At 41.1% G+C, this 27,941-nt stretch overlaps 1 protein-coding gene across 1 annotated transcript in view; it reads left to right on the top strand.

Annotated features, from left to right (window-relative positions):
• The window catches only part of TBCK (TBC1 domain containing kinase), an 84,179-nt gene that overhangs the window by 22,296 nt on the left and 33,942 nt on the right, over positions 1-27,941 (top strand). The window contains exons 4-19 of the mRNA XM_083571138.1: positions 3,700-3,814; positions 6,471-6,544; positions 7,181-7,322; positions 8,643-8,703; positions 10,823-10,884; positions 12,104-12,165; positions 14,196-14,344; positions 16,249-16,387; positions 17,762-17,861; positions 20,573-20,622; positions 21,303-21,432; positions 21,715-21,813; positions 22,708-22,770; positions 23,622-23,748; positions 24,404-24,454; positions 25,833-25,916. Coding sequence (XP_083427264.1) covers positions 3,700-3,814; positions 6,471-6,544; positions 7,181-7,322; positions 8,643-8,703; positions 10,823-10,884; positions 12,104-12,165; positions 14,196-14,344; positions 16,249-16,387; positions 17,762-17,861; positions 20,573-20,622; positions 21,303-21,432; positions 21,715-21,813; positions 22,708-22,770; positions 23,622-23,748; positions 24,404-24,454; positions 25,833-25,916 — 1,508 coding nt within the window. The remainder of the gene's footprint in view (positions 1-3,699; positions 3,815-6,470; positions 6,545-7,180; positions 7,323-8,642; positions 8,704-10,822; positions 10,885-12,103; positions 12,166-14,195; positions 14,345-16,248; positions 16,388-17,761; positions 17,862-20,572; positions 20,623-21,302; positions 21,433-21,714; positions 21,814-22,707; positions 22,771-23,621; positions 23,749-24,403; positions 24,455-25,832; positions 25,917-27,941) is intronic.

Here is a 27,941-nt window from a genome sequence, read left to right on the forward strand (position 1 = left end):
GTGTTCATCAGTGGCAGAAGCTGCTGAAGCCTTAAGGTCAGGCAGAGCGTCTCTGCTGAACTGTGCAAAGTGTTCTGTTCTAATAATTCCTCAATCTGAAGAGGAGATTATGGTGTTCTGGATACACTAATGGTCATCCTTTCCAGTCTTTCTTTCACTATAAGAAATACAACTTCTGTATTTCTTATGAACATCTTCTGCAGACTCAAAGATACTTGCATTATGTGGTATTCTACTCATTCCAGTAGCTGGTTATATTTTGAAAAACCTCTTTTCCCGCACCAAGCAGATGGAATGCTTTGTTTAAAATGGATCTGTTTCAGTAACGGTGAATGAACAGACTACCGTGCCACCACTAAAGGAGAGTCACACCTGAAAAACTTGGCAGAATCAAACTGAGAAAATAATACACCTATCTTTTTAATTTGCCACCTTGTTTATTATCAAAAAATTAATTCATCTATAAATAGAAATTGTTTTGAAATGAAAGCCATGGTCCAACAGGAGCCTCCAAAGCACTGGGGGTTGGACACATAGCTGGCCAGCTCTGTATTACACAGTTTATTCCCGATTTAATGAGGTTTCACCCTTGCGAATCTCCAGCTTAAAATTCTGTTTGGATGCACTTTGGGTTTGGCATTGGTTTAGCCATAAAGCTGGAAACAGAATCCGAAGAATAGATAAACACACAAGTGAGAAAGCTGTGCTTGTCTCTACAGCCATTTCCACAGCCAAACCCAACAAGTGGTTCAGTAGAAAGAGAGGAAAGTGAATGTGAAGTTCTGGCTGTGTACGCTTGTCCCTCTCGCACACACCCATTTTTTGGAAACTGGTCAGAGCTCGTAAAAAAAAAAAAATGTACATTCTGGCATACCAAAACAGACTGTTACAAGTTTACTGCACACTTACTGCATGGAGGGAGAGGGTGTGTGTGTGTGTGTGTGTGTGTTCTTTTAAGACCTGCCATTTTATTATGGAGAGCTCACTTGCCACAGTTCAGTATCCATCACCTTCTCCTTCGGACCCTTTCATCTTTGAACCTAATTCCAAGCCTCTTACCGCTTCCTTTTTCACAACCACCTGTGCACTCACATTTCCCCTTTTCCCTTCCACCCTCCTCTGCACTTTTCTCAACTCTTCCTTGTACATAGATCACTCTCATTTCCATGCCTTATCCTCTTTCCTGTTGTGGAACCCACTTTGCACGTACACACACACACACACACACACACACACACACCATTATCCCCTTCGCTCCCTCTTCATATGCATCTGCTCTGCAGTATTTGTTATTTATTTATCTAACAGAATTAGTATACTGCTTAATCATCCATTACCTCTTAACGGTTTGCACCGAACCTTAAAAAGTACTGAGCACTCAATCCCAAGGTTAGATTCTTATGAGGTAAGTGTAAGGTCACTTTATTGTCTCTTGGTTAGGAATGGGGCAGAAATTTGATTTAGGTCACATTTACCTAATCTGCAGGCTCTGAAATTGTATGCAAACCAAAACGCAGCAATCCCTTGAAATTCCCGCTTCTCTGAACTTTGCAATGCAGTTCTCAGCCCTCGTGATGTGTACAAAAAAATGCATATGCTAGTGTAAATCGTTAATAAAGGTGAATATGGTTGTGAGAATAACGTCCAAAAGGCACTCTTTTAGGGAAAATTGCTTTGCAAAATAATGTGCGTATTAGGCAAAACTGTGTGCATATAATATATTAGAACTCCACATTAAAATATTGGTGTATTTTCATCAGGACTTTTAAAAAACACACCCAAAAACGATGTGTAAATCTGGGGAATTGAATTTAAGAATGGGGAAATGAGAAAGGGAGAGGTTTGTTCATCCTCCCTTGTAGCCCCTGCCACTCTTAATGGGCTTCTATTTGCGTGCGCTAAGAGAAAAAATGTGGGCTATCCTTTGGTATGAATTTCGAATGGTCAGAAGCATTAGGGATTCATTTAGCATTTCAGACTAAAAAGCATTTTCCAAACAGCTGAGGGTCCCTGTTAAAGAAGATGAAAGCAAATTATATCCCTGCTGCTTCATTATGTAAATTTGGAGGAGGGTTTTTTTTAAAAAATATATATATATCCTCTGACCACCAGCTGCATCCAACATCACCAGCTTAGTTTCTTCTTACAAGTTTGGTCTGTATTAGTATTGTCTTGGGGCTGGAAGGAGAGGAGGGTCTTTTTCTTTAGTGTGTTCATCCAGCGGGCGTAATTATGAACTCTGAGGGGGATAATTAAAAAGTCCACATTTTTTAAGTACTCTCATCCAGTAAAGCGTCCATTGATGTATATGGGGCATTTTGTTCCAGAAGTAGTATGACTCTGCAGACATTTCTGCATTCAATTAGGGTTGTTTCATGTTTTGGAGACTTGTGCAAACAAAAACAGTTAGACACATTTTTAAAAAAGGAAACTTCAGAGTCGTCCTGTCTGCTTATGTCATCCCATATTTTCCTCACAGTAATTACTGATAGAATTCTAAACTTAAGTATTCACAGGGAGCGGAATAGTATAAAAATGATGGTTTCTATCCCTCAGTTTGCAGAGGTCTTAGCATGCATTAATTTTCACCTGTCCACTGAGGTCTTCGTTGCAAACCTAAGAGAGATGGTCATATTGCCTTCCCCACATCACAAGGAGATCCTCATGTAATGTGTTTATTACATGCTTTACTTTAATAGTTAAAGCAATTGTTACAATTTAAACTGTGGGAGTATGGAGTTGGCTCTGTATAGGGTTTAGCTTTTAATCCTGAATTTCTGCTTTCGGATGCTCTGACTTCTATAGTGCAAAGATAATCAGAGGAGGCCCTCTAGTGTTTCAGTGAATTACAGCTTCTCATGTTCACATTTTTCTGATTTTCCACTCTGGAGATTGAACAGAAAATCCAGTGGATTTAAGACCCCTGGACCATACGACCCGACACCTACACTTCACTGTGTTTTGTTAAATAAAACTCAGGCTGCAGTCCCATATACAATTATTTGAGTTTAAGCTACATTGAACTTCTACTTCTAAGAAGAAACATATAGTATTATACTGCGAGTGGCAGTCCAACTGATATGTTTAACTTGGGTAAGGAAGCCAGGAGAGTAAGTTAACCTAATATTTATCGAAAGATAAATAAATGACAAACTATGCAAATTTTGTATGCATTTGATTTGAAAAAACACATTTTTGTGATCATATTGATATATTCTTTAAGCTGAGGATTGTATCGCAACCTGTGGAGAAGTGCAAGAACTAAAGAATATGTTCTGATCTGTGTATTAGTCTGGGAAGTACGAACCAGATCTACTCACTTAAAAATGCAGACCAAACAAAATCCTTGTGAATCTTTAGCTCTAACTAGTTTCACTTCTGATACTGATGCCTGCAGGAAGTTTCCAGGCCTGTGAGAATCCTCCATATGGTTGACCTCCTATGACACATCTTCTTAAAGGATACGAAACTCGTTTGAACCTATAAACAGCACCATTCTCTTGTGAACCCAGCTGTGAACCCAGCGAACTTGCCTCTAGGCTTTTATTATGCTTTCCCGTCTACCTCTATCCTGTCTGCTTAATTTGGATAGTAACCTTTGATTATGTGGGGAGAATTATGAGTGGCTAAGATCAGCTGAAAATATTGCTTCAGGCCAAAATAACTGAAACAGGCTATTTTCTTACTATTTCGCTGCAGCCCTTTTAGGATTTCATGTATCGCCTATGAAGTGCTGCAGGGCTTGCAGTACATGAACAAGTATGGAATAGTCCACCGTGCACTTTCACCTCACAACATCCTCATGGATCAAGAGGTAAGGCTAAAAGATTTTGTTTTTGCTGTCAGTCCACATCCTTTGTCAACATCAATGTAATAAGAACTTCGTTTGAAATCTTTTTGAAAGATACCTCTCTTATAAAAGCAACATTTTGCATTTAAATGCAAGGTAAATTCTTACTTTCATATTTTGCACAGTTTTGTCTATATGGCACTCTTCCCCCATGTAAATGGAAGATACACGTCTACCTTTATCTAAAATGGAATACCTTTCCTAGACAAGAATGCAGTGACTTCATTTGGATGTCATGAACCATTGTTTATTGTGACGGTAACAAACCTAGGTGAAATTCAGTTTTGCTTAGCAGATCGTCTAAATCCAGACGCATGGTTTAGCTCTTCCAGACTAACCCAAGCCATAAACCATCGTGCAAACCTTAGTTGTTTTGCTGAAACTGTTTTATTGCTGCTAATAGAATATTTTTAGACATTTTAGCATTTTAAAGATTTGTGGTTTTATGGTTTGTAATTATCCAGTGAATGAATTTTATGTTTGTAATACTTTGTGGGTCTTCTCGAGATTTAATCTCTGGAAGTTGGCTTATAAATTCTGGGATAAATACACACATAAATAAATGGGAATATAATTATGCAGGCTTCCTGAAAAATATTTTGATTTCACAAATTTGAGACTGCCTTTCACACGTATCCTAGCGTTCAACAGAAATAAATGTCTTCAGCTACATCTGGGAAACTTTGTCAAGAACGACAGCTCTTACGTTTTCATCTTACAGTGGTGTTCTTTGAAAATCTGCATTGGACATAAAAGTTTTGTCTACAAATGTTGGCAATTTGGGTAGAGGGAAAGCTGAAGCAAGACTGAGCAGTGTTCTGAAATACCACACTTAGGTCCACTTTGGATATAACACTGAGCCACACCACAACTTACCAAAAGCAAAGAAATGTGCTGGTTCCTGGACCAAAGATTGCAGCTGCACTATGGTTCTGCACTATCCAGAGCTAAGCCATGGTCTGTCTTAGTGCTACATCCTAACTTGATTTTGTGGTTTGCCTGTGGGTTTGGATATAATGCTCAGCCAGCGGTGGGGAACATTGGAGCTGAGGGCTGTTTATCTGGACCAAGACATACCATAAGCCCAGGTTTGAATGCAACGCTAAGCATGGGTGGGGAATATTATCCCCAGGAACCAAATATGGTCCTCTAGACTTCTCTTTTTGACCTTTGGGACTCTTCAAATGCATGCTCCCACACCAGCCATGCTCTAAACCCTTCTCAAGTGGTTTTGCTTGGCAAATGTGTCCTTAAACCATGAAAATGCTTTCTACATGCCTGCATGGAGAGAAGTGTGTGTGTGTGTAACCCCGTCCCCAATCTTTGCATGACTATACCTAGTAGGCTACTAGGTATAGTCGGAATATGCCAGGGGGTCCACACAGCCCCCCAGATGAGACAAACCTCTCCTGGCGTCATCCTGAAGTTGCACAGCTACGGGACGTCCATAATTCATCAGTCCCGGCATGCTCCAGCAACACATAGCAGATGCCTATGTGCACACACACTCAGCAGAGCTTAGCAGAAACAAAGTGGAAATTGGTGTGCTCATTCTAAGCTTTTATTAAGCAGTATATACAGGACTATATACTTTTATGAAGCAGTATATATAGAATTGATGCTTTTGAATTATGGTGCTGGAGGAGACTCTTGAGAGTCCCATGGACTGCAAGAAGATCAAACCGATCCATTCTGAAGGAAATCAGGCCTGAGTGCTCACTGGAAGAGGATCATGAAGCTGAGGCTCCAATACTTTGGCCACCTCATGAGAAGAGAAGACTCCCTGGAAAAGACCCTGATGTTGGGAAAGATGGAGGGCACAAGGAGAAGGGGACGACAGAGGGCGAGATGGTTGGACAGTGTTCTCAAAGCTACCAGCATGAGTCTGACCAAACTGCGGGAGGCAGTGGAAGACAGGCGTGCCTGGCGTGCTGTGGTCCATGGGGTCACGAAGAGTCAGAAACGACTAAACAACAACATATACAGAACAAAGTGATCATGGCATTCTCTCACTTCAGCTCCAAGAGAGAACAGAAAGTAAAAAGTACAAAAACACAACAGAGCAGAAGAGATAAGGCTAGCTTCCGTTCTCAGGCTTTCCAAGCCTAGAAAGTAAACACAGACATGTGATTGTAACACATCCAGCAACAGAGGAGTGAAATGCTAACAGGTATAACCTGTATTAATTAGAGCAATAGAGTTTGGGTGATGGTGATTATAGCCTCCTGAACAAAGGTAAGAGTCATGTGTATTGTTCACCCACTTTTGTGTCTGGCACTGCTTGGCATGCATTGGCTGCTCTCCCCCAGTTGCCCACAAGGCAATGCGGGCCCTGGGCTGAAAGAGCTTCCCCCAGGCTAAGGTCCAGGTAGGAAAAGAGCTTGCAGCCGTAATCTTTGGCCTAGGAACCTATTTGCCCTTCCATGCTAAGCCGTGATTTGGCCTAGGGCTATGTGCAGACAGAGTAATCGTATCTGGTAGTTTCTCACCATCAGATTTTTGGCCATGGAAATTGTGAATTCAAACATGAATGTCAATGCATTTTCAAACACAAAGTTTCCTGCAAGGTAGAAACCCTCATTAGGTTGATAATCAGTACATTTCTTCTTCTTTTTAATAGGGTCATGCTAAATTGGCTAAATTTGGTCTTTACTACATGACAGCTTATGGTGCCGATGTTGATTTTCCTATAGGGTAAGTTTTACATTGTGACATTCTAGGAATCGTATGTTGTGTGTGAACCTTTTTTTTTTTTTTTTAAAGAATATCTCCTCACACCTGACAAAGAATAATGCTTGATTCTATTATTCTAAGCCTGGTTGCCATGAGAAATGTAAAACTTGACTTTGGTTACCAGGCAGTATTCTGGTTAGAATTAGGAGAATCTCATCTTAGCAGCGTTCTAAGGGCTCATCTAGAGCTCATGTAATTGACAAGCGACTGTACACTCAAATCACCCTCACACATTTACCCCTGATGTTTCCAGTGAAGTAGCAGGAGAACAATCAGCATTTACACTGCAGATAATTGCAATGCTGTTAAACCAGGATTTGAAAGCAGGCTATTCATTTATTCATTCATTAAATTTCTATACCACTTTCCCCTCAAAGAGCTTAAGGTTCTTTTCACCCCTGTCTTTTATCCTCACAACAATCCTGTGAAGTAGGTTAGGCTGACACCTTTTATTTCTACCGTGTCAAGGGTTTTTTAAGCTATAAAAGATGACACGGAGTTTAAAGAGACAGGTGTCCATTATGAAAATTCAATGGATTTGTCCTCTAGGCCTTTTGAAATATGCTTTTGCTTTTATTATTGTACCATTACTTGTAGGTATCCATCATACCTGGCACCGGAGGTAATTGCACAGGGAATTATCAAAAACAGTGATCATATGCAAAGTGAAAAGCATCTCCCTTCGGGCCCTAAATCAGACGTGTGGTCCCTTGGTGTTATATTATTCGAGCTTTGTGTGGTATGTATCTGACATTATTCTATGTATTTGGGTTATCAGGTTGCTGCTGTGCAAAACATGTTCTGTATATGTTTATTTTTTGTTGAGTCACCTTGTTTTTAAGAGAAAGGTTTTAAGAGAAACAAATTCAAAACAGCAAGAACAGTATAAATGTCATCTTACCATAAACATATTATTCATAGGAAAAATTGATTTCACCTTCACCTCAGTAATCTTGTAAGTAGAGATGTTATATCAGGGAGGGCTAACATGGTCCTCCAGATGCAGTTGGACCATCAGTTTCAGCCATAATAATCAATGGTCAGGAATGATGGGAGTTGTAGTCCAGCAGTGTCTGGTGGGCTACAGGTTCCTAACCCATGTTATTTTACTGAGGGGCTTAATTTATTTTAGTGCTTACTTGAAAGAAGAAATGAAACAGCATGTGACATTTTTAGAAAAATATGCATAAATATGCATAAAAATATAGACTCTTTGGCCGTGATTTTGTAAACTTCTCTTTCAGTTTGCACCATTTGGTTCTGCCAAATGTTGAGGCTTTATAGCAAAACAATATCCTCTTGACATAGCCTTATTGGAAAAATAATGGTTATGCTGGATCTGTGACTTGATCTCGATTTCTCTAGGTTTAAGCAATGTCTAACAGTTTAAAAGCATTGTGGCATGCAACTTTCATTCATCTGATAAAATTTAGAGCATAATTTGTTGCAAGTATAAAAGTCTGCATATTTTGTTGACAGTTTCCTTCACATGAAAGAAACAATGACCTATGACCTTTGTAAAATTAACCACCTTTTTACCTTAGGGCAGTGCTTCTCATGAAGCCAGAGCTGATTTTCTTTTTCACTACTCAAAATTCAACACCTGTAGTAATTAACGTGGTTACTGAAGAACAACCATAGAAAAACAACAAAAACCCTACATTATAATGATTTATATTCTATAATTTATATTATATAATTATATCCCTGCATCATTGATTATTTTACCACATCTTTTATTTGAATAATATAATCAAATGTTAATTGGTGATCTTCAAAATTTAGCATAACAGTTTCTAATGGGTATCCATCGGTTACTTACATCTGTGACCCCCAACCCTGTTTCCTCCTTTAAAAGTCCTATTGAATTCAGTGGTAGGTAGGCAGTAGGGCTAGGATTGCAGCCTAAGTCAGCAAACATGATTATGTAGAACAAAAACATTATCACCACATATATTTCTTTTAATGCAAACTTCAAGAGCATATAATGGCTGTGTGTTTTGTCATGAGCTTTTCATAATGACCTTCCTTTAACCACATACCTTACTGTTGCCTTTAGGGCAGAAAGCTGTTCCAGAGTTTGGATATAGCCGAAAGACTAAAACTTATACTTAATCTTGGTGAGTAATGTGAAAACAGCTGTGGGGCACAAAGACTTCATAAAATCTCAGATGAGCCCAGAAGTTGTGATACTGAGTTTGGGGATGTAAATGCGTTCAGTGCATTGGAAAGTTAAACAGAACAGCACTACCATCGAGAAGGGGATAGTTACTGTTGAAGAGAATTTAACGATACGGCAAAAGTATGAGCTGCTGCTTATCATGGTGATCTTGACTTCCTTTATTGCACCATTTGTAAAGATCAAGGAAGGGATCGTTGCTGCCCCAAACAGGCACAAGTCCCAACATAATGCTTGTCTCTGCAGGATAACTTCTACAGATAATCGGCAAGAGACAAAAAATAGTGCGGCCTGTACCTGTGTGACTGCAACCAGGTTCTGTTCCTGCCCTTGCTACAGTGTGCCAAGTAGTTGACAACTTCTCTTCTAGTCTTGTGCAGGGAATGCAAGGCACAGTGGACAATAGTTGCCAAGGTTGACCAGTCCTTCACGCAGTGATTGGTTTGAAACGGAATAGGGCCTGACCACCTTTGACCCACCTCTTCCCTGCTTCTTGGGGCTGTTCTGACGTCTAGGCCATGGCAGATGTCTGGCCATTCCAATCCCCAATGCTGAACTGGTCCAGAAAATCCAGCTGTTGTCTGGAAAGCTGTAGCTGGGGCACTTCTAACGGAATAAAACTGAGTTTGTCGGTAGTGCCCTTATGTAATCTTCTCTCGTGTTAATCAGTGCATATTTACATTGATTACAAAACTTCACAGTGTTGTTTGATAGAGTAAATTTATTACAGGATTTACCGTATTTTTCGCCCTATAGGGCGCACCTCGTTTTTTGGGGGGGAAATAAATTAAAAAATATATATCCCCCCCCCCCGCCACGGGGTGGGGGAAGCCAGAGCTTCCCCCGACCCCAGCCCCCAGAACAGGCTGCTATCCGCAAGCCTTGCGAGCCCGGCGGGAACTCCCGCCGGGCTCGCAAGTCCTGCGGACATCTGCCCGAAGCACAGGGCGCGCTCCGGAGCACGCCCTGTGCTTCGGGCTGCAGGCTGCCGCCCGCAAGCCTTGGGAGCCCGGCGGGAATTCCTGCCGGGCTCCCAAGGCTTGCGGATAGCTTCCGACGCCTCTCACTCTCCAGGCTTCAGCGAAAGCCTGCATTCGCCCCATACATTTCCCCTTCATTTTTGGAGGGGGAAAAGTGCGTCCTATAGGGCGAAAAATACGGTAGGTGCACAGACCTTTCTCTTACATACATGTCATGTTGTTTGTTAACAAAGCTTAATTGTTAGAAACGTATAAGGAGAAAATATTCTTATTGGTGGGTGGGTGTCTGTTTTTGTGTCTGCAACAGTCTGCTTTCCTGTTTCAGGAGTATATGGTTTGGTGTTGAGCCCCTAAATCAGTGATAGGCAATCAGTGGCCCTCTAGATGTTGCTGGACTGCATGTCCCATCATCCTTGACCATCAGCCATGCTGGCTGGATCTGATGGGAGTTGGAGTCCTGCAAGGGCCACAGGTTGCCCACTCCTGCTCTAAGGAGGTGAAATATATTTATGGTTTACCGTATTTTTCGCCCCATAGGGCGCACCGGCCCATAGGGCGCACCTAGTTTTTTTTGGGGGGGGGGAGAAAGAAAAAAAAATTATTTCCCCCCACAAGGCGCGGGGCTGGGGCGGGGGAAGCCCGAGCTTCCCCCGACCCCAGCCCCCAGAACAGGCTGCTATCTGCAAGCCTAGAGAGCCCGGCGAGAAGACGTGCCAATCTCCCCAGGCTTGTGGATATCTGCCCGAAGTCGCGCAGCTCTCCCACGGCTTGCTCAGCTCGCCCCAGGCTTCAGGATGCAGGCAGTTCTCCGTAAGCCTTGGGAAAGCTGCACGACTTCGCACCAGGCTCCCACAGCTTGCAGATAGCTTCCTGAAGCCTGGAGAGCAAGAGAGGTAGGTGCACACTGACCCCTCTCACTCTCTAGGCTTCAGCGAAAGCCTGCATTCGCCCCATAGGACACACACATATTTCCCCTTCATTTTTGGAGGGAGGAAGTGCATCCTATAGGGCGAAAAATACGGTATCTTTGAATAGTGTTACATTGCCAACATTTGTTCCTCCTCCTCTTCTTACTTACAGGATGCGTGGATGATATCATAACAGTCCTAGCTGAAGAACATGGTTGTCTTGACATCATTAAGGTTCGAATATATCCAGCACTCCCTCTTGCTTAAATTATAACTTTACTGTTTGTCACATTATTGGATTTCTTCCCTTGAAATGTTTTTTTGTTCTAAAATTCATTTCTCTTGCTCTGGCAGTCTTTCATGTTTTAATTGTGTGTGTGTTTGTGTGTGTGTGTGTGTGTGTGTGTGTGTGTGTTATTGAAAGCTCATCTTACTTGATAAGCTTGATATTTACCTGAGATTATCCAACTTCAAAATAATAATTATACAAGTTTTACAATAAACCTGATCAGGCATATGTGAACCATACACAAATCCCACTCTTAGTGTTGTTGATTTTATTTGTTGAACTGGCACACTATAGTGAAGTGATAGCAAATTAGATGCTGTTAAGAGTTCAACTTCCATCAGCCCCCAACATGCATGGCCAGTGTTTAGTTGGAGTTGGAGTCCAAAAACACCTGGAAGAGACCTTGTTGGCTGCCCCTACTGCTACAAATCTACTATTTGGTCAGAGTTCAGCAAAAAAAAAAAAAAAAAAGTATAGTGGGACTGGAGACGCGGGTGGCGCTGTGGGTTAAACCACAGAGCCTAGGACTTGCTGATCAGAAGGTCGGCGGTTCAAATCCCCACAATGGGGTGAGGTCCCATTGCTCGGTCCCTGCTCCTGCCAACCTAGCAGTTCAAAAGCACGTCAAAGTGCAAGTAGATAAATAGGTACCGCTCCGGCGGGAAGGTAAACAGCATTTCCGTGTGCTGCTCTGGTTCGCCAGAAGTGGCTTAGTCATGCTGGCCACATGACTCGGAAGCTGTATGCCGGCTCCCTTGGCCAATAAAGCGAGATGAGCGCCACAACCCCAGAGTTGGCCATTACTGGACCTAATGGTCAGGGGTCCCTTTACCTTTACCTTTATAGTGGGACTACTGATTTCAAAGTGATTGCTGAGCCTAAATACTCAGGTTGATATCTGCAAAGTTAATGTATGTTCATCATTAATGTGTGTCCGATAAATGAAAGCCCTTCTCTCTTGTCAAAATCAGTATATGATGAAAAGCGGTTTGTCCACAAATTATATCCAACCCAGAAGATATAGGTTAAACCCTTGGCTCTTAGAATTCAAGAACAACATACTCCTGATTGCTTCATTTTGAACTGAAATGCATGCCTGTTTAAATGCTGCACTGAAGGGCATACGCTTGCTTCAACAACGATATCTATACTTTTATCAACCAGGAACTTCCTGAAAATACTTTAACGCTACTGAAGAAGTGCCTTACATTCCACCCTTCTAAGCGGTGAGTGCCCTTTTAAAGTACAGTGAATAATGATGCTTAAAATAAGGGAAATACAACTGCCATACTGCAGCCATCTGCTCCTACTTACCTAAAAATGAGAGCCATATATGCCGGTCTATTTTTACGTCTTGCTAATTTTGCAGTTTGTGTCTATTAACAAAGACTCCAGTCCTGTTTATGTTTGTGTAGAGATGACAGTGCCTGGTTAATGTTGGCACAGCCACATCTATGAATCGCTTATTTCACAAATTCTGCAAATCCATATTTGCCACCAAGTCATCTGCAGCCAATTATGGATTCCCAAAAGTCATACCTCTGTGAAAACAGTTGTTTGCAAACTTTATGAATATACTTGTTCTTGTTTTTTCATTCACACCTTATAGATGAGTTTCTAGAGATACAATGTGTGGTCTGCAGACTATCAGTGACAGCACCAGACATAAGAATGCAGGGTTTAGATTTGATCACGTTCCCTTCCCCTCTTTGCTTAAACAAATGTTCAGTGCTCTTGTCAATAATCATACCCAAGGCATGTGCCCATCAGGCATTAAAAAGCGTAGTTCCACAAGTAGGTAAAAAGCAGCAGGCAGAAGCTTGTGTGTGTTTGGCATAAACTGGATGAGGAGGTAAGAAAGTTATGTAGAATTTAAAATACAATTTGCTGTAGCAACTTACGGTATGCTTATTTGTTTTTCTTCCAAGCGTTTTAGACATAAGCTTAATTCACGGGCCACTTCACATGCTACGATTAGCCCTATTTCACAGCTCATAAGAGTGATCGCATAAGCAATGTTGTATGCTAGGAGGAAAGACATTCACTATCTCAGGAGCGACTCCAGTAAATTGGAGGCGCTGAAACAGAAATTCATGTTCATGGAAATTGCTGTTGTGGGGCATAACTTCACCTAAGTAGTTAAATGCACAAACAAGCAACTGATTATAGCTTGAGGGCTGGCTGTATTTTTAGAAGGTAACACAGTTGCAAAACATTGTGGTTGGTAATTATTTTTATAGCCTAGCTAAAAAAAAGAAAAGAATACAATGGAGACATTAAACTGCTAATTGGGAGAAAACCAAAAGAAATAATGCATCCATGAATTAGGCCTCATTGAACGCACTGAGGTGCCTGGACCTGCCTGCAGCTGCTACCTGGGGACTTCCATCTGCCTGGACTTGCAGCTGCTGAGAGTAGCTTAGGGGCAAGGACCCTATGAAGACAGGCAGCATTTGGTAACATCTGCTGCCCCAGCTTCTGGGCCAGCTCTATAAAGCCTGTCTTGGGGATGGGGCCACCACCCAAAGGGAGACACCAAAGTGTTTGTCCCTTGGGGGGGGGCAGCACTTCAGGGGTGGAATGAGGGCATGGGCCAGCCTCTTCATGGTAAGATCAGGGGTCAGCAAACTTTTTCAGCAGGGGGCCAGTCCACTGTCCCTCAGACCTTGTGGGGGCCAGACTATATTTTTTGGGGAGAAATATGATCGAATTCCTATGCCCCATAAATAACCCAGAGATGCATTTTAAATAAAAGGACGCATTCTACTCATGTAAAAACACGCTGACTCCTGGACTGTCCCCGGGCTGGATTTAGAAGGCGATTGGGCCGGATCCAGCTCCTGGCCCTTAGTTTGCCTACCCATGGGTAAGATCAATGTTTTTGAAGGGAACGTTTAAAATTGTTGTTTCAATTGTTAAGTGTGTTAGTATTAGTTTGCATACGTTAGCATTGTTAAAGGTTTTAATTATTTGTTTTATGTATTTTGCGGATTTTTTATATTGTAATTTTATGTTGTGAACTGCCCTGAGAACCTAAAGATAGGGTGGTATGCAAATTTAATAAATAATAATAATAATAATAATAGTAATAAGGAAACACAGTAGGAAAGCTGCACAAGTTCTTAAATAAAGCAAAAAATGCACATTGTACCACATCTAATTTTACATTTGGATTTTCAATAGTGTGTTTTCGAAACAGCTGATTTCCAAAAGAGATTTGATTCCCCCCTCCTCCTTCCTTTTTCTTTTTCCTTAGACTTACTCCTGACAGGTTACTGAATGACCCTGTATTTAGTGAAATCTCATCTTTATACCCAGCCTTCCACAAACCTTCCAGCCTTTTCTCACCCACTTTAAGATGTGCTAACTTAACTCTTCCTGAGGATATTAGCCAGCTGTTTAAAGGTAAAAATGAGGTAACAGATTTAAAGTCTAGGATTAATCATGATCTAATATATAATTTGTCATCATAGGCAAATTTTCAGTTTGCAAGCTGTCGACATAATGTGTATTTCTGTGTGAATATTTTCTGGTTGTTGAGGAATATTGTGAGCATGTACAGTATGTCTTTAGGCACCATTGGTTTGGTGGCGGAATATATCTTGCAAAGTGGTAGGTGAATTTGGAGAATTGTATCAAAATCTTGGGTTTCCTTCAACAACATGCGTTAGATGACCCCCAATTTAATTCTACAACAATCCTGTGAGGCAAGTCAGATCAAAGCCACCCTGTTCAATGCTCTCTGTCCAGCAGTCTTCAATTGCAGGATTCTCCAATAAATAAAAAAAATGGGTTGGATCCAGATGTCATTTCTTCCAACGGGAGCATCCCTGTCAGCAGAAGGGGAGGAGGAAACATTTGCTGATTTTCCCTTTACATCCCCCAGAAGCACTTCCCACACTCTTCTGGAGGGTTGGGGTGGACCCCCAGGAACAATATGGGAAGGAGAGAAATCAGCCAAGGTGGTCTTCCCCGTGCCAGGGAGGGACTTTCACTAAATCAGGAGCCTCATATAGACAGGAGAAGCCTTTTAGTGTATGAAGGGAGATGACATCTAGAAAAAGAATTTCTTTGGTTCATAATACTATGTAGTCTTAAAGTGAAGAAGTGTGCAAAGCTATCTGGGTAGGGGTTTTTTGTTTTTGGCTTAAAACTGCTTTCCCTTTTGATTTCTGGTATTTCCAAGCTTCTTTGCACTGATCTTTTGTCTTCTCTGGTCCACGTGATCCCAAATCCCTCCACTCCTCAGACATGCCCCGCAACAGTGGAGTAATAATAATAATAATAATAATAATAATAATAATAATAATGTTTATACCACACCCATCTGGGTCTCCCCAGCCACTCTGGGAGGCTTCCAACAATAAAAACACGATAAAACATCAAACTTTAAAAACTTTTCTAAACAGTGCTACCTTCAGATGTCTTCTAAAAGTCCGATAGTTGTTTATTTCCTTGGCATCTGATGGGAGGGCTTTCCACAGGGCAGGTGCCACTACCAAGAAGGCCCTCTGTCTGGTTCCCTGTAACCTCACGTCTCACATTGAGGGAACCACCAGAAGGCCCTCGGCGCTGGATCTCAGTGTCCGGGCTGAACGATGGGGGTGGAGACGCTCCTTTGGGTATCATGGGCTGAGGCTGTTTAGGGCTTTAAAGCTTAGCACCAACACTTTGAATTGTGCTTGGAAACGTACTGGAGGTGAAATATCCAAGCTGTGGAGCTAGTGTGCTTATTTTCCCCTCCAACAGTGTTCCTTCCCTTTCTGCTGTAGCCATTCAGCTTGAGCAGGACTTAGGATCTGGCAGTTCTGTTGCTGCAAATTCTCCCTCTGTTTGCCCCAACAGGATTGTTCTGCCCAGCTATCTTTTAGTCAGAGATTGTTGTTAAATTGAAACACACACAAATTTCGGAGGAACTCAGTGAACATTAAGTGTTCTGTTATTTACTGTCACTGCATCCCATTAAACCAGAGGAGAGAAGCCTTTTTTTAAGTAACGAAGCATTTAATAAATGTTTCCCTGGTGTATATCATTTCTGCTATCAGATAAAGATGGAGATATTCTGTCACTGCCTGCCCAAGCGACTCCATAGTTTGTCCAGCTGCTTTTGTTTTCCCAGGGATTTTCCATCTAGCACTTCCAAAGGGAAGATCGTTTATCTCTAATAACATGGTCTGAAGAATTGCTCCTCAGACCTATTACTCTGTTTCTAGCAGCAACAGCAACAGTGTTTTCAGTGCTGGGGGAAGGAGGACTGAAAGAGTTGCTGGAAAGTTTATAATGCTGTCTTTGTTGGCTTCTGTTAATAGAGGAAAACTCTGATTACCTAGCAGAAAGGTCGATAGAAGAAGTTTATTATCTCTGGTGCTTGGCTGGAGGAGACTTGGAGAAAGAGCTTGTCAACAAGGAAATCATTCATTCGAAACCACCCATCTGCACTCTTCCCATGTAAGAAACAAAAAAACCCCCGGATTTTAGGAATGGAAGCATGAAGTAAAAAAGTTAAACGATACAGTGAAGTGAAAGTGGCTTTAAAGGGGAAAATAGAAGTCCAGAGTCTGAAAAACAGTTGCAGTGTCAAGCACCATGCAGTCCTTTAGAACCATAGCTTGAAAGCAGAGCCACACTTTGCCTGCACAAAATCCCAGTGTTCGATTCCTAGTATCTCCAGGTGGACAGGGTTGGATTAACCATTAAGCAAAATAAGCACGTGCTTAGGGCATCAAGGAAAGGGGGGCAGGCACCACATAAATATTTCATTGTCAGTTTTTTAACATGAATGGTCACAAATTGCTCAGCTGAGCGTTCATTTTTTCAGTTGAAGTATATTCAAAACCCCAACAGGAAAGCTGTGCTGTTGCAACAAGCCAGGCTGCATGCCTTATCTCTACCATGTGTAGAAGTAGATGTGTTATGTAAGATTAGTTTTGAGGCTTTGATGAAAGGTTTTGCAATTAGAAAATGCAGGAGGAAACTTTTCCAAATATAAATAAAATGGAAGTGTACGAAAATAAACATTAGTTTCCATCTTGTTGTAGGGTGTGTTTTGTTTCAAAAAATAAAATGTTATTTTACAGTTTTTATTTTGAATTGAATATATATGGAGGCACCATATATGTTTTAGGCCTCCAAAGGTCTTAATCTGGCCCTACAGGCAGGACAAGGAAATTGTTCTCTGCGAATCCTTGGAGAGCCGCCAGTCAGTGTATACAATACTTTAATATGTCTCCAAACCAGTATTGGCTCTAGATGATATGGAACCTGAAGGGGGATTGGGGGGGGGCTGAATTGGCAATTCCTGCCTGCCATTCAATGACTGGTCTCCAAATCCTGGGGTTGGGCACATGATTTCATTGTTTTTAAAGAGTCATTTAAATGAAGGCTTGCTCATCAGTGACTTGCATCCCAATTTTAGCTTGCAGAATTTGCTCTGTTCCTGTTTAAACTTCTGCTTTAAATTCTCAGCTCAGCTCAAATAAACTTCATTTAGGTGCAAGCTTCCCTAAATCTGAAGGCGAGCAAAATGCAACCTATATCAAATGCCAGTGGAAATAAAACAGAAGCATCCCCATTCGAAACGAGACAAGGATTGGAGTTGGGAGAAATTGCCCTTTCCCCCAAAAAACCAGCAAGGGTTCATGTAAACTAGATGTAGTAATTTTGGGGTTTGATTCACTATTTTATTCACCATTATTCAGCCCCTCTAGTGCCTATATAAATATATACCTTTAGATATAAAATAGGACCTATATAAAGATGTCTTCATGAAAATCTATCTTCTCAAATCATTTTGATCTGTGACTTTTCCCCCTTTCTTCCTAGTTTTCTGTTTGAGGATGGGGAGAGCTTTGGACAAGGGCGGGATAGAAGCTTCCTTTTCGACGACACAACTGTGACTCTCTCCCTCTGCCAGCTCAGAAACGTAAGAATAATAGAATCACAGAACTGTAGAATTGGAAGGGAACCTGAGGATCATCTAGTCCAACCCCCTTTCATTACAGGAATATGCAGCTGTCCCACATGGCAACCTGCAACCTTGGTATTATCAGCACCATGCTCTAACCAGCTGAGCTATCCATGTGCTGAAATATTTGCAGTTTATATATTTTCCTGACCAAGAATGTAAATGGTTGCAGGAAAAGGGGTGTCTCAAACTGAGCCAGTGGTCTTAAGTTAGTCATGTCTGTTGATTTCAGTGCATCTTCTCTGACTATGACTTAGTGGATGCTACCCCCAGAGCTTTCAAAATACATGAACACATCTCATTTTTCTCCTCGCTTTTTCCCATTCAATTTTCATTATTTAATTACAAATTCACTTACTCATTTGCTTTTGTTGGAATGCAGTAACTTAGTCATCTTGTCATAGTGGTTTAAGACTGAACTCAGGCTTAGAACTTTTCTTTATTTTGGTCTTAAGTTTTTATAAAATGTGTTTGCCATGTTTAGGAATCAGATGGAGTATTCTTAACATTGCTGCAAAAGTTTGACATTTGCGGGGTTCTGAATCATTACTAGCCGAGGGGGTATGGAGAGAATTAGGAGATTCTTGAAGATATTTAAATCTGTGTGCTATTTTTTGTTAGTCTGTTTGACAATGTTCATAATTCATCTGCATAAACTGTGTGATAGGGTATTCCAGACCCTGACTGGGAGGTCCATTTTGATGGTTTTTCACAATTTCTTGAAAGAATTTCGCTCCCAACAGCCATTTGATATCAATCTGATGATTTTGAACTCTTGACTTCATAGAGCTGAGCTTTGTGGTGTTCAGTTTTATTGTGAACGTCTTCTACTTCTTGGTCTTTTTATTTTTAAGTTCCCTTATGCATTTTTTTTAAAACAAACAGGGTGGGATAGAAGTGTTTACATAAATCCATATGTAACTTGAACAAAAAAATTAAAAGCAGTCATTTTATGAACAACAAAAGGAAACATGAAAACATTCCTTTAGTGTATTAACAGACATTATGTGTTTTTCATCAACACATAAAAATCTGAACAAATAAAAGACTTTTATTATTTCGCTGAGCTTTTCCTCACATTGAAATGCCAGTAGAAATTGATATATATGCTAAATACAGAGAACTTTCTCTTTGGGGAAGATCTGGTCTGACTCTCACTAATCTCCTAGCCAAACTTTGCAGTATTAGCTGAACGATTTTCTTTAGCAATTGGAATTCTCCAAGCCCTGCTGCTGGAATAGACTGTAATCAAAAGAGGATCAGTGCTGCATGATGTAAAGAGTTTTAAACTGCACTGCAAATCCCAAGAGAAGATTGTGCTGCAGTTTCTGACTAGGGCATGAATTGTATAAGAACATAGTCCAAAAGGTGATATTAAACTTAATCACGCTGCACCCCAGACTAAAGTTAATTTAACACCTGATTTTTGGGGCTATAGGCAGCAGAGCCCTGGCAGCTTCAAAAGACCACCATCACCTTAGTAGTTTTATTAATTTGATTTATTTTATTTCAGTGTACGTTTTTCAGGTTGTATCAGAACATTTTCTGATGCCCGAGCGAGTGATCTAATTTAGCATGTTTATTTTCCTTGTGTTTAGTAAACAAAGCTAAATATGTTGAAAGTACCAGGCTTAACCAGGCTTATATTTGCAGTTGGCATCCATCCATGCTTCCTAAGGAACTTAGGAAATGGATTCTTCTTCCTCTCTCTCTCTGTTTGTGTGTGTGTGTTGTTTCCTAGTAATCGGCATTCAGATGCATGCCAGCTGAAAGTAACATATTCCTCATGACTTGAATATAATAACTTGCAGCCTTTGGTAGGCAAATCCATAGAGGATAAGGCTAATATCCTTTTAGAGGGATTTCACAATCTCACAGCCCAGGCCCAAGCCTTAGTTGTGGTTAAGGGATAGCTAGTACTATGCCTTCACCTGTTTAAATAGCTAATTTTGTTTCTTTTGACCCTTTTTTGAGGGCTAAATGAGCAAGAATTGTTTCTGAAGGCTCAAACAAGCAAGATAGTATTTTGAAATCATGTCCAAGATAAACACAGAGTAGATTAGGCTTCTCAGATCTGGTGCCCTCCAAATGTTTTTGAGCTTTCATCCATCATCCCTGATCATGCTGGCTTGGGCTGTTGGGAGTTGTAGGTCTCAACATCTGAACAACGCCAAGTTAGGGAAGGCTGGAATAGATAACTGACTTGACAAAATGGTCATTGTTGCTGTCGGCATTTTTCGGTGGTCGAGATGCCAGCTGGCTAGCCCCCAGCTGGATCATGCCCTTCCAGCCATGACGAACCCCCGACCTCTGGTGCGACGTAAATCAGCGACTCAGACTCAAAGCCTGAGCACACTATATCAGCAGAGCATACTGCTCAAACAGAAGAGGCAGGAGGCTTGTGGAAACATACTAACAAGCTACGGATTTATTAAGCATAAATCAGGACAAAAGAAACATGTCGTCTCTCTTTCCGTCTCCTCAGAGAGAGTCAAAAGCAAAAGCAATACACCATGGAAGTTCCCAGCAAACTGTGCTGGAATGTAAACAGACATGTGACACGCAACAGTTCCATGTCAGCAACTAAAGGTGGAATGGAAATTTCCAACAATTGTTTCCTTACATTAAATGCAGAATGTAATTTTGAGTGTTTTTGTGACCTTCCACAGAGGCTGAAAGATGTCAGTGGAGAAGCGTTTTATCCATTGCTTGAAGATGAGTAAGTACATAGAATAAGCCATTTTCTTTGAGATCTTAGACTAGGGGTGGCTAACATCTCGTGTGGGAATATGTGTGAGTCTGGAATGCGGCCCCCAAGGGGTTGACAAATGATGAACGTGGCCCTCGAGTCAAACAAGGGTAGCATCCATTGGGCTATGGTATTCCTGTCCACTCTGCCTATTTCTTGGTGATCTGTGTGACTGGCATATCAGAAGGAAAATACTAGTTTAAAGTAGAGGTTAGTGCTCTAAACAATTTGTTTACTGTTGGATCATTGAGATTTTTGGAATGTTTCCCGCTGGTCAGGATTGTGAAGCAGCAGAAGTCATTGATCCATTTTTGGTTCTGTTGTGGGAACAGAAACCCTTGCTTTCATTACATTAGCCCCCAGCTTTAAGTAAAACTGCTGAGTAGACAGGTATGATGTTCAGAGCTAGTAATATATTTCTATCTAGCATGTTGTTTATTGATCATTGCAAAAAAAAGTATTCTGACTTATAACTTATGAGATTGTCTCCATTTAGAATAAGAGAGTAAGAGAATTGATTTCACTTTTGAGTGTGTGTGATGATGATCTTAATTGCTTCAGCTTTTCCCAATTTCTTCTATAGTTAATTCAGTGTATTGGGGCAAAAGAAATAAAATAAATCACAACCACATCCTCTATTATCTTTTCAGCCAGTCAAATATACCCCATTCAAACAGTAATAATGAATTATCTGCTGCTGCTAATCTTCCTCTTATTATCCGAGAGCGGGATACAGAATACCAGCTAAACAGAATTGTCCTTTTTGACAGGCTGCTGAAGGTGCGTAGCACTAACAAAATTTGTATACAATTCCCCTCATATACTGTGTTTATATCTTCATTTTGCCCTCAATGCTTCCTGCAGTGAGATATGATATATGTCTCATTCATTTCTCTTTAGACGTCAACACCAGGTGTGTTTCTTAAGAATCTGTATGTGGATGTACATGTTTGTGTGTATATTATTATTATTATTATAAAAGATATAGATTCAAACAGTATAGAAATACAAGATGCAAATTGAAAGTATTTCCAGTCCTGTAAAATGATATGTTGTCTCCAGGCCTATCCATACAAAAAAAATCAAATTTGGAAAGAAGCCAGAGTCGACATTCCTCCACTAATGAGAGGTCTAACGTGGGCTGCCTTACTTGGAGTAGAGGTAAGAATGTGTGAGAGAGAGAGAGAGAGAGAGAGAGAGAGAGAGAGAGAGAGAGAGATTCTTAATTGCAAACTGCAGAGGCTGCTGATAATAACTGTGCAATGACTGCAGTTTCCCTGAGAGATAGCTGAATAATGTTTTGCCCAACTTCCCTACTCCTACAGAGATACAGGAGCAGGCTTAGTTGGGGGAAAGGAAAACCATTCAGTGGGATTGTGGTGTGCGCATGCGGGCATGAACATATATGCAAGATACGGCTTGATGAGGAAATAGCCCTTCCTTACTCTTGAATCCTGTTTTTGGGGAGAGGCAGAGCATTTATTATTCCAGTTCTTATACCGCATTTTCACAGAAATGTGCCCAAAACAGCTCATAATATGGTTGCATGATTTAATTCAGAACGCCCCCCCCCATTCTCTCCCCAACACCACCAGTCCCAATCAAGTGTAGTCTCTCCTTTCTCCCACTCCACTTCTCAGCATTCAGTCTCTTTGTGTGTTTGGAGTGGGGTAAAGTTCTGGATCAAAAGGTACTATGCCCCAGTTCCAGGCAATATGTATGGGGAAAACATGCCCATATGGCGTGCTTGACCTAGTTTTGACATCCACACAGGGTCACAAGTGTCCGAAAACAGCCTGTGGCCATGAAATTGTAGAGTTTGTTACTGTATTTTAGTTAAGGAATTGTGCATTGTTCCGAGAGAAGGGTTTGGGTGATGGGCGGGGAGAGCCCTCCATCTGAACCAGAGAATAATTTGGACCACTTGCCAAAACTCCCATCAGAACCCTGCGTGAATGAGTTTTGCTGGCATTTCTGTTAGTGCCGCACTTGTAGCATTAATTCTAGCAATGAGTTCAGTTGCACATGTAGGTTCTTACCGCTTTGATGTTTTAGGGTGACATTCAAGCAAAGTATGACGCTATTGACAAGGACACTCCAATTCCTACAGATAGACAAGTAAGCGTCTTCTTTTCATATGATCACCTGCGAAATTATGAAAATACATTCAAGTACAACTTAATTATTGGACAGATAATAAAATAAACTTTCTGGCACACAAAACCCTTCACAATGTATAGTGGTACCTCGGGTTAAGTACTTAATTTGTTCCAGAGGTCCGTTCTTAACTGAAACTGTTCTTAACCTGAAGCACTACTGTAGCTAATGGGGCCTCCTGCTGCCGCCGCACTGCTGGATCACGATTTCTGTTCTCATCCTGAAGCAAAGTTCTTAACCCAAGGTACTAGTTCTGGGTTAGCGGAGTCTGTAACCTGAAGCGTATGTAACCTGAAGTGTATGTAACCCGAGGTACCACTGTACTTCAAAAGAGTAATAGAACAATAAAATCTATCAGAATCCTTCATCTGTATGGTTCTGCTGAAGAGGGAGACTCTGTGCTTGTGTGCATTTGCCCAAGAACATGTATGCGCCTGAGTGTGAGGTGGCCCCTATTGACAAGAGTTTTGGGATGCCAGTGGAAAAATGTTACCCTCAAAACACCAAGATACCCTATGGGTTTGTGGCATAATCGACCTATTTGTGCTCTCTTAGGTGGCTTTTGCACAAAACTTGCCTTATTTCCCATGACTTCTTCCATTCTCCCATTCAGTGATATGCAAAGAACAGCAGTTTTGGGAGGACATATTCTCAGATCCACCCTGGAACTAGTATGGGAGACTAAAACAGATGGAAACAGATGCCTGCTTTGAACTCTACGAACCCAGAGCGGAATTGAGCATACATTCCACTTTGGAGCTTTGTTATAGTACTTCTCTCACCCTCCTTTTCTGTGCTTGCCTATATCGTAGATTGAAGTTGACATTCCTCGCTGCCATCAGTATGATGAATTGCTGTCATCGCCGGAGGGTCACGCAAAATTTAGACGGGTACTGAAAGCATGGGTAGTTTCGCATCCCGGTCTTGTATATTGGCAAGGTTAGTTCAGCTGACTTACTATGCTGAGGAATTATTATTTTTTTAATCTTAAATTTACTTAAGCAATCAGGACCATATTTTATGTTTTCTTTCTATGCTGTAGAATAAACCACAACAACAACACACACACACACACACACATATATATATATAGCTTTAGATATAAGAAATGCAGTAATTCAATCTGTTGGCTTTAAAAAAACAAACCCGAGTTTTGTGAATTTTCATGGAATTAAGAATTGTTGACTCTTCTGTTGTTTTCATGCTGTGCTTTAAAATATCAGTTAGATTATTTCCACATAGTGAATAAATTGTAGCTAAACAGAGTAATGATCAACATCTCAATTACAGCTTTAAGTAATGATTTATAGAATGTAATATACCTGGAGTTTTTCTGCAGTTGGTGGACATTACAGAAGTGGGGGGGGGGGGACAGACAAGTAAAATAAATTTTACTTCAGGATCGCTTCACACATTATGCTTTTTGAGGCAAATGCATATTGCTGCATGCGAGAAACACTTGAAAAAATATACACATTCTCTATACAGAGCATATGGCTGTGTTGGGGTGAGTGAAGTAAAACTGAGGACTGCGTAATATCTGGCAAATCACATTAACATCATTGGTGCATTCATTTGTTTTCGTCCCTTGTAGGTCTTGACTCCCTTTGTGCGCCGTTCTTATACTTGAATTTCAACAATGAAGGTAAGCATTTTCCACTCTTAGTTTGTTGTTCTCTCCAGATGAGATGTCTGCTATTTCCCATCTCTCATCTCTCCTCATCCTGTAAATAGTTCCTGCATGCGCTGAACTCCAGAAACTACATAGAGAGGATGTCTCATATAATATTGTCACAACTGCTCCCTCATACCTGGCTTCCGTGGTTCACCGGTAATGTAGGGATTTCAGCAACATGAGAACCAGCTGGTTCATTGCATACTAGCATAACTTTTCCACTTGGATTGCTGTTGCTAACATGAGAATATGCACATGATTTCTGCTGTACTTCTGATGCTTTGTTATGCCATTGTTGCTTATTCTTTTTAAGCCGCTTTGGTATTCATTACATAGAAAGCAGCATAGAAATACAGTCAACCAGTCATTCACCATCAAAAGAATGTTTGTGTAGATGCATTGTACAGAGATCATACGGCTCAGGAACATTGCTAATCGCTTCCACCACATCCTGTGTTGATCTGATGCGAAATTCATTACGGAACATAGTTGGGTGTTTTATGTACGTGAAGAAGGCTATTATATGTGTTATATGTATGTTAATGAGGATGCGGGTGGCGCTGTGGGTTAAATCACAGAGCCTAGAACTTGCTGATCAGAAGGTCGGTGGTTCGAATCCCCGTTGCTCGGTCCCTGCTCCTGCCGGCCTAGCAGTTCGAAAGCACGTCAAAGTGCAAGTAGATAAATAGGTACCGCTCTGGCAGGAAGGTAAACGGTGTTTCCATGCGCTGCTCTGGTTCGCCAGAAGCGGCTTAGTCATGCTGGCCACATGACCCGGAAGCTGTACGCCGGCTCCCTCGGCCAATAAAGCGAGATGAGCGCCGCAACCCCAGAGTCGGCCACGACTGGACCTAATGGTCAGGGGTCCCTTTACCTTTATATGTGTTAATATAGGTGCCCCTTTGTCAGGTCCCTGATACACTTGCTGGTGCTCTGGCTTGGAAAAACGCAGGGAAATGTTCTAGCAGAAACCGATTGCCCACCTACTTCTGGCATCTCACCTTTGTAAGCCTTCTCACTTCTGACTGGGGTGGGTTATGGGAGTGTGGTATAGGTGGGGAGGGTCTCTGAAAATCAGAGGAGGTGCTGTACACAAGCAGAGGTCTTACCTTTGGAAGAGAATTTTCAGGGGTTTGCTGGGGAAAGAGGAGGGTGGGAAAGTGACTTCTGCATGCTTTACGCAAGACCCAACCCTCTTTTTTTCATGGGTAGTTGTTAATTTTTGCAAATGTTTTTAAAATTACAGGAGCCTTTCACATTCACAATGTAGCTTATGAAGTAAAGTGTAATTTTACTGTAACAGTAATAATGTTATCTTTTCCTAATTATCTCCTCTTCTTTTTTAAAGCCCTGGCCTATGCCTGTATGTCTGCCTTTATTCCAAAATACCTGTATAACTTCTTTCTGAAAGACAATTCTCATGTGATTCAAGGTATGTTTTCTGTTGAACCTCCTTTTTAGAAGTCTGCCTTGATAGGTCTTATATAGCTTTACATGTATAGGGAGGTATTCAACTAAATTTTAACTGAGAGTAGACCATTGAAATTAATGGACCTAACTTAGTCATGTTCATTAATTTTAGTGGGTCCGCTCTGTCTCCACACTGTACATCATCTTCAACGCCTCTCTCGTTAATATATTATAACAGTATAGGGTGATTGTTAGATGTTAGCCATACTTAAATTAGATCAATTGAAATCCATCAAGAAGTAACTTAAATCCACTTATTTCAATGGTTTTGCTCCAAGTATGACTTAGAGCAGGGCTGTCCAACAGGTCGGTTGCAATCTACTAGTCGATTGCGGGATGCCCCTGTTCAATCCTGCTCAATCGCTGGAGCCTCCCTCTAAAAAACTTGGACTGCCCTGACTTAGAGGATATATTGGGTAATATGTGACTGATATTTGTTAGTATGGTTCTGATCATCTCCATCAGATTCTGGGTGGTATTCAACCACGTTCTCTTCAGAACAGACCCACTAAAAACTTATACCGTGGGGAAAGCTTTACTTCCTCTCTCATACCACTAGAGCTCAAGGATGTCCACTGAAGCTGAATGTTCAAAGACTCGGGACAGACAAAAGAGCATAATTCTTCACGCATCACGTAATTAAATTGTGGAACTCACTCCTACATGAAACAGTGATGGTCACGCAACTTGGATGGCTCTAAAAGAGGATGAGATACAAGAGTTTGTTAAAATTTAGGCTTAGCAGCTTGTTAGATCAACGCAGATTTAATTAATGCACTTTTTATTATTTCCAGTTTCATTTATAACAATTTTAACTGCTATTGTGCATGTAGTATCTTCATTACTCTTCCTTAGGCAGAGGTTCTTTTCTAACATTGATACCTTGTGACCCTTTTAACTGGCGATTGAACCTGACTCCTAGTGTGTGCAAAATACATACAGTACTCTGGTGCTGACTTTTCCTCAAAGGTAGAGCCTTCTCCCTCCCCAGCAGCTTGTGCTTCTTTCCTGCATATGAAATAAATTGGAGAAAATATGGAAATGGCACATGTAGCAGATCCAAACGACTTCTTTTAAAGTCAGACGCTTATGGTGCCTTTTGAAAATTCCTGAAAAATATATCTGTAGCTCAGTCTGGAACAAAAGAGAAATACCCTCATGGCTCTTGGCACTTAGAAGCTGTTGAAACTGTAATGCAAATAGCAAGACAAGATGAGGTGTGGTCACCGACTACACAGGGTGACAAGAAAAAACCTTCAGTGCAAACACAATCTATATCTCATTTCTGGAAGGGAAATAGACCTGTGTGTGTTTAAGTATTTTACAAAGGAATAAAGTTGATGGGACTAGTATTTTTTTTAAAAAAACAGAAGCGGAAATAACAGAAGATAAAAAAAAACCCTGTTTAGTTTGGAAATAGCATGCTTTAAGGTTAGATAATAGAACTGTAATTTAATTGTACGGGGTAAACAACTTAAGAACTTCCTGCTCTATACGCTTTCATAAAAGCTTAGAGATGTTTAAAGGATGAAAGAAACTAGTTTTGTAAATGGAAAACTTTATATTTGGAAGTGTCCCTCCTCCCAGACATTTAGTCTACTCATGGTACAGTGGTACCTTGGGTTAAGTACTTAATTTGTTCCGGAGGTCCATTCTTAACCTGAAACTGTTCTTAACCTGAAGCACCACTTTAGCTAATGGGGCCTCCTGCTGCCGCCACGCCACCGGAGCACGATTTCTGTCCTCATCCTGAAGCAAAGTACTTAACCCGAGGTAATGTTTCTGGGTTAGCAGAGTCTGTAACCTGAAGTGTATGTAACCTGAAGCGTATGTAACCCGAGGTACCACTGTATTTGCACCACTTGAAATAAAAAATGGCAGTCTTTTATGAGTCTTTTACAATATATAGAAATCGATGCAGGTTTCAGGAGGCCACAGTGGTGCTTTGTTAGAAAACCCGTGAGTGACTGTTCCTAAACCCCTGAAT

The sequence above is a fragment of the Podarcis filfolensis genome (assembly GCF_964270895.1).
Source record: "Podarcis filfolensis genome assembly, chromosome: 9".
Classification (NCBI taxonomy): domain Eukaryota; kingdom Metazoa; phylum Chordata; class Lepidosauria; order Squamata; family Lacertidae; genus Podarcis; species Podarcis filfolensis.